The 12,603-nt window shown below is 45.7% G+C and overlaps 1 protein-coding gene across 3 annotated transcripts in view; it reads left to right on the top strand.

Moving 5' to 3' along the window:
- Nucleotides 1-12,603, top strand: part of NGEF (neuronal guanine nucleotide exchange factor) — a 128,391-nt gene that overhangs the window by 86,180 nt on the left and 29,608 nt on the right. For all 3 annotated transcript variants that reach the window (XM_068964283.1, XM_068964282.1, XM_068964284.1), the window contains one exon: nucleotides 2,062-2,360. In XM_068964283.1, the coding sequence (XP_068820384.1) occupies nucleotides 2,062-2,360 (299 nt within the window). The remainder of the gene's footprint in view (nucleotides 1-2,061; nucleotides 2,361-12,603) is intronic.

The raw sequence follows: 12,603 nt of genomic DNA, 5'->3' as shown, positions 1-12,603 counted from the left end.
ACAGTTCAGTCTGGGTTGCATTTAGCATAGATTTAGATTTTTTTTTTCATTCCTTTGTCAAGTTAACTCCATGTTGTAATCTGCTAGATTCTAAAGTAAAATCACATCATTTTTTTAAAGTAAAGCTATACTAATCATAAAGGAGTTATGATTTAGCATTATGGAGCATAAAAAGCCTAGTAATTTAACCCACACGTAATTTATTGGGTTCCTGTTATTTATAAACTATGAATATTATTTATCCAGCCATTTTTGAGGATTTAGAAGAGGGTCTGTTTTTCCCTTCCTTTTTTCTTCAGGTTAGATATATTTAGCAATTAAGGAAGGAATAGTAGGTAATATTTATACTGCATTGCGTGAGAAAGTGCTTTACAAGTAGTACACTTATCCCTGTTCGAACTTTCCCAGGAAAATCATCTTTTTTGGGGGGCGGGGGGTGGGCAGTTTGTGCTAGGTCTTAGCTGTGGCACACAGGATCTTTGATACTTGTTGCAGCACGTGGGATCTAGTTCCCTGACCAGCAATTGAACCCAGGCCCCCTGATTGAGAGCGTGGAGTCTTAGCCACTGGACCACCAGGGAGGTCCCCATCTTTGTTTTTATAGATAGACATATCAAGGGCCCCAATGTTCCCCCAGGCTCCAGACCAGTCCAGCTGCCCTCCAGTTCTCTCTACCTGCGTAGCCATCAGGTGGACCTGCATCTCTCCACCACCCTATCCCCAGTCAGACCCTCCTCCCATGTTCCCCATCTCCTGAATAGGGCCATCAGACCTCCCCTGCCAACTGATCACCCGAATATCACTCGTCGCCCGGCACCAGGCCCCGTCTTACGCCTTGTAACTATCCCTGAATCAGGCACACGGCCCCATCCTTCCCCCACCACGGTGTGTGGGCCTGCATCACCACTCCCCTGGAGAATGGGCATGGCCTCTTTCTTCCCGTCTGTGGGCCTCCTACGATGTAGACCACAGCTGCTTGCCCAAGGGGCTTCCCCTGGGGCTTGCCTTTTGCCAGAAGGATAGATAAGACCCTTGGGGTGACCCTCTTCTCTGCCCAGCCTCATCACCAACAGGGCAGCCCCACCTCCCCTCTCCCTGGGCCGGGAGCCTTCTTGCCCCTGAACCTTTCTGCTGCTCCTCTGTGGGGAGACCATTCCCCTACCCTGTGGCCAGGACATCCAAAAAGGAATTTTGCCCCGTGGAAATGCTGCATTTTTACTGACTCCTCTGTACCCCAAAATTTCCTCGGAGACTCAGAAGGCACTTATTTCAGATCAGGAAAGTAAATCTAAAAGTACAAAAGAAAAAAAAAAAAGAAATGTTTCCCTTTTGAATCATAAGGTTGATGAAATATTGTTTTTTTTTCCTTCAAAATGAGAATTTACAACGACTCCCATTTCACCGATGAATAGACCTGAGTTTTAATACTGAAGCATTTAAGGCTGTGAGAAGCATCCTGCTGGGATGCTGAAACATAATCGGGCCGTTTCCATCGACTCTGCACACATTGGTTATTAACATGACAAATTTTAGGTCCTTGTTGTTTGCTGGTTATGTATGTGAAAAGCATTTATTTGTGTAACTGGATTTTGATTCTATTCAGGGATTTCTTTATACAGAAAGAAAAAATAAACTTATGCGTGCAGATCCTTCCCAAGAAATGAAGACAGAGGCAGTTTGTTCAGTGGCCCTTCCCTGAGACCTGTGGGGGCCTTGCTTTCTTTGTGTTTTCATAGGCAAAGCATTTGCCCTTAATCCCTGGTGGCTCAGATGGTAAAGTATCTGCCTGCCACGCAGGAGACCTGAGTTCAATCCTTGGGTCAGGAAGATCCCCTGGAAAAGGGACTGGCAAACCCCTCCAGTATTCTTGCCTGGAGAATCCCATGGACAGAGGAGCCTGGCGGGCTACAGTCCATAGGGTCACAAAGAGTCAGACAGGACTGAGCGACTGACACTTTGACTTTTTCACTTTCAGGAGTTGAAAGCTGTGACTTAATGATTCGGAAAGCTCCGTATCTGAAATCTCTATCGTGTCTTCAAAACGGTTTGATTTGATTTCAGGGCTCCTGTATCAGGAATACCGAGATAAATCAACTCTCCAAGAGATTGAGACCAGGAGGCAACAGGATGCAGAAATACAAGGCGGTGCTGACGGGTGCCCATCCAGCGAGGAGGCTCCAGAGGAAGATGAAGGGGAGGAGGAGGAGGAGCCAGCAAGCCCACCCGAGAAGAAGGCCCTGCCCCACATCTGCCTGCTCAGCAACCCCCACTCGAGATTCAACCTCTGGCAGGATCTCCCGGAGATTCAGAGCAGCGGGGTGCTGGACATCCTCCAGCCGGAGGAGATCAGGCTGCAAGAGGTAACAGGCTGCCCGGGGTGAGAGCTTCCGGTCAGAACAAACGGGTATTTTAACCAGCGTGGGTGAGGCTTCCTCTCTGGGGTGAGGCTGGTTCGCCAGAGGAGTTACTAGCAGGGCACCTCTATCCCCAACATGCAGGAAAATTCACATTATTTCCCGTGCGTGGGTGCGTGCCACGTCACTTCAGTCGTGTCCAGCTCTGTGCGACCCGATGGATGGTAGCCCACCGGGCTCCTCTGTCCATGAGGTTCTCTCTCCAGGCAAGAACGCTGGAGTGGGCTGCTGTTTCCTCCTGCAGGGGATCTTCCTCTCCCAGGAATCGAACCACATCTCTTAAGTCTCCTACATTGGCAGGCGGGTTCTTTACCGCTGGCACCACTGGGGAAGCACAGGCAGCAAAAACCACCTCGTTAGCTCCTAGGATAGCTCAACCCCGGTGTTGAGTGTTCTCCGCGTTGTCGTTTCTGTGGATAGGAAGATTGCATTCTCTAAACCCTTGCTTGTTATTGTGGAGAATCTCCACGGCACGTGTGAGCACCCATACAGTCGGTGATGCTGAATTCATTGTGACCGTAAACTGGCTCTATTCATCTGTGCTTTACTTTTTACTTGGGCGTCTTTATTTCGAATTTTCGCTTGAACCTTGAGTGAGTGGGTCTCTGAAAGAAAGCCCTCAGCATATCCACCCCTCCTGAAATGGTGTGGAAATTTAGGATTATGTCTCTTCTTGCGCCTTCATCCGATGGTCCAGGCAGACTCTGCCTGTGAGTTAGGCTGAGGCAGGATCACAGAGTCACTTAATAGTTTGTGGCTAACAGGGAGAAATAATCCATAAAACACGAACAGTAGTAGAAATGAGAAGCTAAGAAATGTAGGTGTTGGATATATATATATAGTCATATATATATATATCTTTATATACAGAGAGTTGGAGCAGTTCTTTTAAGATTTTTTTTAATGTGGGCTGTTTTTAAAGTCTTTAGTGAATTTCTTACAATGCTGCTTCCATTTAATGTTTTGGGGTTTTGGCCATGAGGCCTGTGTGTTCTTAGCTGCTCCACCAGGGGTCGAACCCGCACCCTTTGCATTAGAAGGCAAAGTCTCAACCACTGGACTGCCAGGGAAGTCCCTGTTCAATCCAGTTCCGTCATCTTATCCTCTCATGCCCCGTTTCCCCAGTCTCCCCACTCACATGCTGCTTCAAGCCTGCCCTTGAGCTTGTTCCTAGTTGCAGTCCTGACTTTCTTTAGCTCTTGGCTCGCCTATGCGAGATTCTATAGAAACGTTCGTTCTTCTCATTTATTTAAAAGGCAGAACTGCAAACTGTGTTCACACGTAATGACCAAGGCTGAGACCAGCCCCCGACCAGGTTCATCAACACAGGCTCGGGTGGTATGATGCCTTTGCTCCTTGAGAAGCCTGATGACACTCGATTTTTGAAGCGGCACCCAGGGTCCACTGCGTCCTGCCCAGCAGACTCAGGAGAGATGGTTTTAGCTTCTGACACCACTTGTGACTCATGAGCATTTGTAAGCAAGGCCACAGGAGTTGTTGGTTTTTTGTGTTTTTTTTTTATGAAACTGATGTCAGTAGTCATCCTACGGTGCTCCTCCCAGCTTCTCACAGGATACTGGTGAGATGACATAAAGAACCACGTGCCCCACCAGAAGCGAAGATGCATGGTCAGGAGATCTCCACGAGGCAGGTGGAGCTGGACTGAGGAAATCCCAGCAGGCTTTGCCACCCAGAGCAACCATGTGGAAGGTTCTAGAACCCAGGGAGAAGCCCCCCTGCAGGTGGCCATCCCTCCTACCCGAGAGACCCAGGGGCTCCACCACCTGCAGACAGAGCCACCATCACTCACCTTTTTTTCCTTCCAGTTTTATCTGAGATATAATCGACACACTTGACTGTATAAGTTTAAGGTGTATGATTTGACTTCCATGCCATCGCTAAGCTGTTTCTGACTCTTTGTGACCCCGTGGACTACAGCACGCCAGGCTTCCTTGTCCTTCACCATCTCCCATAGTTTGCTCATATTCATGTCCATTGAGTCTGTGACGCTAACTAACCGTCTCATCCTCTGTCGTCCCCTTCTCCTTTTGCCTTCAACCATTCCCAGCATCAGGGTCTATTCCAATTAGTCGACTCTTCGCATCAGGTGGCCAAAGTATTGCAGCTTCAGCTTCAGCATCAGTCTTTCCAGCGTATATTCAGGGTTGGGAAATTCCCTTTAGGATTGACTGGTTTGATTTGCCTGCTGTCCAGGGGACTCTCAAGAGTCTTATCCAGCCCGGTTTGAAAGCATCATTTCTTCAGCACTCAGCCTTCTTTATGTTCCAACTCTCACATCCATACATGACTGCTGGAAAACCATAGCTTTGACTCTGTATGGGCTTTGGATACAAAGTGACAGCTCTGCTTTTTAACATGCTGTCTAGGTTTGTCATACCTTTTCTTGCAAGGAGCAAGCCGCTTTGTCCACAGTGATTTTAGAGCCTAAGAAAATAAAATCTGCCACTGTTTCCACTTTTGCCCCATCTATTTGCCATGAAGTGATAGGAATGGATGCCGTGATCTTCATTTTTTGAATGTTGAGTTTTAAGCCAGCTTTTTCACCCTCCTGTTTCACCTTCATCAAGAAGCCCTTTAGTTCCTCTTTGCTTTATGCCTTAATGGTGGTGTCTTTGGTATATCTGAGGTTGTTATTTCTCCTGGCAATCTTGATTCTAGCTTGTGATTATTCAGCTTGGCATTTCACATGATGTGCTCTGCGTATAAGCTAAACAAGCAGGGTGACGATATATAGCCTGGACATACTCCTTTCCCGATTGTGAACTAGTCTGTTGTTCCATGTCAGATTCTAACTGTTGCTTCTTGACCTGCATACAGGTTTCTCAGGAGACAGGTAAGATGGTCTGTTAGTCCCATCTCCTTAAGAATTTTCCTCATTTTGTTGCGATCCACACAGTCAAAGGCTTTAGGGTAGTCAGTGAAGCAGAAGTTTTTCTGGAATTCTCTTGATTTTTGTATGATCCAGGAATTGTAGGCAATTTGACCTCTGATTCCTCTGTCTTTTCTAAATTCAACTAGTACATCTGGAAGTTCTTAGTTCTTGTACTGTTGGAGCCTAGCTTGAAGGATTTTGAGCATCACTTTGCTATCATGTAAGATGAGTGCAATTGTACAGCAGTTTGAACATTCTTTGGCATTGCCTTTCTTTGGGACTGAAATGAAAACTGACCTCTTCCAGTCCTGTGGCCAAATTTTGGTAAGTTTTCCAAATTTGCTGGCATATTGAACGCAGCACTTTAACAGCATCATCTTTTAGGATTTGAAATACCTCAGCTGGAATTCCATCACCTCCACTAGCTTTGTTTGTTTGTAATGCTTCCTAAGGCCCACTTAACTTCACACTCCAGGATGTCTGGCTCTAGGTGAGTGACCACACCATCATGGTTAGCCAAGTCATTAAGACCTTTTCTATACAGTTCTTCTGTGCATTCTTGTCACCTCTTCTTAATCTCTTCTGCTTCTGTTAGTCCATACCATTTCTTCCCTGTATTGTGCCCATCTTTGCATGAAATGTTCCCTTGGTATCTTCAATTTTCTTGAGGAGATCTCTAGTCCTTCCCATTCTATTGTTTTCCTTTATTTCTTTATATTGTTCAATTAAGAAGGCTTTCTTATTTTTCCTTGCTATTCTCTGGAACTCTGCTTTCAGTTGGGTATATCTTTCCCTTTCTCCTTTGCCTTTCACTTCACTTCTTTTCTAAGCTATTTGTATGGCCTCCTCAGACAACCACTTTGCCTTCTTGAATTTTTTTTCCTTTGGGATTGTTTTAGTCACTGCCTCCTGTACGGTGTTACAAACCTCTGTCCATAGTTCTTCAGGTACTCTGTCTATCAGATCTAATCCCTTGAATCTTTTTGTCACTTCCACTGTATAATCATAATGGATTTGATTTATGTCATACTTGAATGGTCTAGTGGTTTTCCATACTTTCTTCAATTTCAGTCTGAATTTTGCAATAAGGAGTTCATGATCTGGGCCACAGTCAGCTCCTGGTCTTGTTTTTTCTGACTGTATAGAACTTCTCAATCTCTGGCTGGAAAGAAGATAATCAGTCTGATTTTGGTGTTGACCATCTGGTGATGTCCATGTGTAGAGTCTTCTTTTGTGTTTTTGGAAGAGGGTGTTTGCTATGACCAGTGCGTTCTCTTGGCAAAACTCTATTAACCTTTGCCCTGCTTTATTTTGTACTCCAAGGCCAAACTTGCCTGTTACTCCAGGTATCTCTTGAATTCATAATTTTGCATTCCAGTCCCCTATGATGAAAAGGACATCTTTCTCTGGTGTTCATTCTAGAAGGTCTTGTAGGTCTTCATCGAACCGTTCAACTTCAGGTTCTTTGGCATCAGTCCTTGAGGCATAGACTCGGATTACTGTGATATCGAATGGTTTGCCTTGGAAACGAGATCACTCTGTCGTTTTTGAGATTGCACCCAAGTGCTGCATTGTGGGCTCTTTTGTTGACTTTGAGGGCTACTCCATTTCTTCTAAGGGATTCTTGTCCACAGTAGTAGATATAACGGTCATCTGAATTAAATTTGCCCATCCCCATCCATTTTAGCTCACTGCGTCCCTAAGATGTCGATGTTCACTCTTGCCATCCCCTGCTTAACCACGTCCAGCTTACCTTGACTTATGGATCTAACATTCCGGGTTCCTACTCAGTATTCTTCTCTGCAACATCAGACTTGACTTTCAGCACCAGACACATCCACAGCTGGGAGCTGTTTCTGCTTTGGCTCAGCCTTTTCTACCGTAGCGTCTGTAGACTCCGAGACTGGGCTGCCTCAGGCCAAACAAGTAACAGTGAGGGGGCACGAGCCCCACCATCAGCAGAACATGTGATTAAAGATTTGCTGAGCGTAGCCCTGCACCAGAGCACGACCCAGTGTTTCCCCACAGTGAGTCCCTCCCACCAGGAAACTTGCACAAGCCCCTTCTCATCGTCAGAGAGTAGACAGTAAGGTTAGTGATCCTCTGTCATCTCATTAGACACCACATTAAAGAAATAAAAAAAATTTCCTTACGAGAACTCAGGATTCACTCTCTTAACTTTCATATATAACATGTAATTAACAGTAGTGTTAATTATATTTATCATATTATGCATTCCATCTTATTCCTGGAAGTGTGTACCTTTGGATTGCCTCAGTCAGTTCCCTTTCCCCATCCCTGTACTTCACCCCACCCCACCCTGGGCTTGTTAACCAGAGTCTGATCTCTTTTTCTATAAGTTGTTTTGGTTTTGATATGTAGTTAATCTACAACAGTGTATTAGTTCCTGTTACGCAACGTAGTGGTTTGGTTTTTCTATACATTTCAAAATGGTCACCTAAAATGGTTTGACTTAGTCTAGTTACAGCATGCCACCATATGGAAGAATTGCATAGATATTCACTATATTCTGATTCCCTGGGGGCTCAGACATTGTAGAGTTTGCCTGCAATATAGGAGACGCAGGTTCGATCCCTGGGTAGGGAAGATCCCCTGAAGAAGGAGATGACAACCCACTCCAGTATTCTTGCCTGGAAAATCCCATGGACGGAGGAGCCTGTACAGTCCCTGGGGTCGCAAAGAGTCGGACACGACTGAGCAACTTCACCTCCTTTCACTATTCACTATGTTCCCCACACTGTACATTTCACATTCTCTACCTTTTCCTCTCCCTTACCTGTTTCTTTCCTTCCCCTACCCTTACCCACTCTGTCTATTTTCGGTACGTTTCGATTGTGTTGTGTTTGTTTATTTGTTTTTTAGATTCCACGCATAAGTGAATCTGAGACACTTGCAGTATTTGTCTTTGTCTGACTTATTTCACTTAGCATAATACTCTCTAGTTCTGTCCGTGTTGTCTCAAATGGCAAGATTTCATTCTTTTTTAATGGCAGTTATTCCATAGTGTGTGTGTGTGTGTGTGTGTGTGTGTGTATGTGTAACATATCTTCTTTATCTGTTCATCTGTTGATGAACACTGAAGTTGCTTCTGTATCTTGGCTGCCATAAATACTAGAGTGAGCAGAGAGGTGCAGATATCTTTAGAATTAGTGCTTTTGTTCTCTTCAGATCAATACCCAGGAGTAGAATTGCTGGATCATATGGTAGTCTATTATTAATTTTTGAGTAATCTCCATACTGTTTTCTATAGTGGCTGAATCAATTTACAGTCCCACTGCTGCTGCTGCTGCTGCTGCTAAGTCGCTTCAGTCGTGTCCAGCTCTGCGACCCCAGAGATGGCAGCCCAGCAGGCTCCCCCGTCCCTGGGATTCTCCAGGCAAGAACACTGGAGTGGGTTGCCATTTCCTTCTCCAATGCATGAGAGTGAAAAGGGAAAGTGAAGTCGCTCTAACAATGCACAAATGTTCCCTTTTCTCCACATCCTCACCAACACTTGTTGTTTGTCGTCTTTTTGATAACAGCCATTTTAACGCGTGTGAAGTGGCAGCCCCCTGTGGTTCTGACTTGCGTCTCCCTAAGGCAATGGTAACTCACTCCAGTGTTCTTGCCTGGAGAATCCCAGGGACGGGGGAGCCTGGTGGGCTGCCGTCTATGGGGTCGCACAGAGTCGGACACGACTGAAGCGACTTAGCAGCAGCAGCAGCAACGATCAGTGACGTGGGGCATCTTTTCACACCTTTGGTCATCTGTGTGTCTTCCCTGGAAAAACATCTCTTCAGATCCTCTGCTCGTTGTTTAATCGAGTTGTTTTTTAATGGTCAGTGTATGAGTCCCTTGAATACTTTGGATATTAATCCCTTATCAGATATATCGTGTGTAGATATCTTCTCCCATTCAGTTGGTGGCCTTTTCATTTGTTGATAGGTTCCTTCACTGGGCAAAAGGGTTTTAGTCTGATGTGGTCCCATGCGTCCGTTTTTGCTTTTGTTCCCCTTGCACCATCCCTAAGTTGGACATTCATATAAAAGGAATTATACAGTGCGATTTTGCATTTGGCTTTTTTTTCACACAATATTACCACCCTGGGCCTTTTTCCTAGTCCTCAAAATAAGGAAAAGTGTCTAGTTTTTGAGAGAATTCTTTTTTCTTCTTTTTACCTTGATAATTAGATAAATAAATTTAAATTACTTTGGAAAGCTTAGAGATAAACCCCAGTAGAACTTAAAACATGGTATAAATCTCTTACAACAACAAGCCAAAAGCAGAGAAAGCAGGGGTCTTGTGAGAAAAGGAAAGCAAACAGTAAAAGGTCGGCATAAAAACACAAACGGCATAAAATAAGGTGGCAGAGTTCGTAGCAAACATCATTGTTGTAACCATATATGTAAATTGCTTAGATCCTCCATTGAAAGCCAGAAATCATCCGACTGATGAGGAAACTACACCCATGATATTATCACACAAATTAGAATTCGGAGCAAGAAAAGTTACCAAAGGGAACAGTGACGTCATTTTGTGCAGTTAAAGATTATTGCTTTATTTACAAGTTTTACAATTAAAGAAGATACTCATTAATACATTTTCATTGTTCGTTTCATTGTAAAATGCAAACAGTGTGCATGTGTGCAGGCCTTTTCCTGGCTCCTGGCTGGAGGACCATTTTCACTTTCTCCTGATAAATTATAGTCATTACACGCTGTGTGAGTTTGGACTTTAGACAGTTGTGAAGACTCGTAAGTGCAAAATCCTTATCGATCCTTACGATGCTGTCCCCGTATTTTACACTCGTTTTATTCAAGAGCAGTTTGATTCTGGTTTTGGTTTTTTTAGCAACTTGACTTTCACTGACCTTGGAGAGCTTCCAGGTTACTTTCATAAAAACAACTCCCTTTGCACTGAAAATTCTTTAGTTTTTTTCACTTAAGGACATAATTGCGGAACAAGTACGATTGGCTTGAATAAGTTTAAGGACAAGCACAGGGGCTCACAGGTGGGGAGAGAAGCTTCAGGTGGCAGGGGAGGGGGTAGTGGGGGACAGCCTGTGACCAGCCCACAGTGGATCCTCGCAGGAGCCTGGGTCACTCAGGGCTTGGTTAGGAGAACTTCTGTGGGCCTGCATCTTCGTGCTCCCAGGAGACCACAGCTCTCCGATCCATCAGTCACTCTGTGCTCAGACACTCAGCCGTGTCCAACTCTTTCCGACCCCTTGGACTATAACCCGCCAGGCTCCTCTGTCTGTGGAATTTTTCCAGGCAAGAATACTGGAGTGGGTTGCCATTTCCTCCTCCAGGGGATCTTCCTGACCCAAGGATCGAACTCACGTCTATTGAATCTCCTGCACTGAGAGGCAGATTCTCTACCACTAGTACCACCTGGGAAGCCTCAGCTGTACGATAGATACCCGGAAATGGAATTGTGGGTTGAAAGTGAAGTGCATTTTAGATGATGGTGGTGGTGGTGTGGTGGTTTAGTTGTTAAGTTGTGTCTAACTCTTTGAGACCCCAGGGACTGTAGCCTGCCAGGTTTCTCTGTCCATGGGATTTCTGGATACTCCCAGTCGACTAAAAAGATGCACAATGTGAGAGTTGCAAGTTGTTTTATTTGGGGCAAAATGAGGACTGCAGCCTTGGAGACAGCCCCTCAGATAACTCTGAGAGGCTGCTCCAAAGAGACAGTGGGGCAAGGCCAATATATAAGATTCTGGTGAAGGGGGAGTTCAGTACAATCAAGCATTCGTTTTACAAAGACTTTCTGCTAGTCAGGAGGAGCTGATATCATCATGAAGGGATTTAGTGCTTTTCTAGATAGGAGGAGATGCAAGGATTGGGTCATGAGATGAGTTGCTGAAAATATCTGACTATCTAAAGACCCGTTCCACCACATTCCCTGGAGCACAGAGTGCCTCACTCTCCACCCTGAACTCCCTTCCGGGGGTGTTGAAGGTCAACAGCTGCGGCAGCGCAGGGCTCAGTCTCCACAGAGGCAGATGGCAAAAGCCCTTGTGTGCGTGCATGCATGCTAAGTCACTTCAGTCGTGTCCGATTCTGCAACCACGGACTGTAGCCCGCCAGGCTCCTCTGTCTGCGGGATTCTCTAGGCGAGAATACTGGAGTGGGTTGCCATGCCCTCCTCCAGGGGATCTTCCCCACTAGGGATCGAACTCATGTCTCTTACATTTCCTGCATTGGCAGGCAAGTTCTTTACCACCTGGGAACCCCTTGTTATTCAGTCCCTGGCAAATGCTCTTGGCGAGTGGCAATTTGTAGTTGACACACCAAATCGCCATTCAAAAGGCAGTTCAAATTTCACACAACTACAGCAAAGAAAGCATATATTCACGCTCTAGCCTTGTTAGCAAACTTCTTGATGTTTGCCCTAATCTGTAGGATGAAAAACCGTGTGTTGTTTTTAACCCGCCTGTCCTTGATGACATAAAGTGAGCTGCTCTTCTTAGTATTTATTTAATTGGCTGTGTCAGGTCCTCCCTGTGGCGCACGGGCTTTCATTGCAGTGCACGGACTCCCTGGCTGTGTCACACAGGCTCAGGAGTGATGGCGCACGGGCTGAGTTGCTTCACGACATGTGGGATCTTAGTTCCCCGACCAGGGATCCAGCCAGGGGTGAACCCCTCATCCCTACACTGCAAGGCAGATTCGTAACCCCTGGACCACCAGGGAAGTCTCCAGGCATCTTTTCTTATGCTCACTGGCTGTTTCCCTTTCTTTGTGAATTACCTGTTCTTATTCTTTGCCCTTTTTTTCCTATAGGGTTATCTTTGTTTGTCTTCTTGATGGAGACCAGCTTTTTACATATTCTGGATATAATTTGTTTATATGTTTGAAACATTTTCTCCCACAGTAAAAACATGGGGGTGGGTGATGGAGCGCAGAGTTTATGCACACAAGCGCTGGGGCCCAGCTGCCTGGGTTTGAATCCCGGTTCTGCTACTTCTTAGCAGGGTGTTCTGCTGTGCTTAGTTGCTCAGTCGTGTCCGACTGTTTGCAACCCCATGGACTGTAGCCCGCCAGGCTCCTCTGTCCATGGGGATTTTCCAGGCAAGAATACTGGAGTGGGTTGCCATGCCCTCTTCCAGCGGATCTTCCCAACCCAGAGATCAAACCCAGGTCTCCTACATTGCAGGCGGATTCTTTACCGTCTGAGCCACCAGGGAAGCCCATGAATATTGGCGTGGATAGCCTATCCCTCCTCCAGGGGATCTTCCCAACCCAGAAGCTGGAAAAATTACGCAACTTCCCTGTGCCTCTGCTTCCTCGC

The sequence above is a fragment of the Capricornis sumatraensis genome, chromosome 2 (assembly GCF_032405125.1).
Source record: "Capricornis sumatraensis isolate serow.1 chromosome 2, serow.2, whole genome shotgun sequence".
NCBI lineage: Eukaryota > Metazoa > Chordata > Mammalia > Artiodactyla > Bovidae > Capricornis > Capricornis sumatraensis.
Note: the sequence above shows the minus strand (reverse complement) of the source record. Positions and strands in the feature narration are given on the sequence as shown.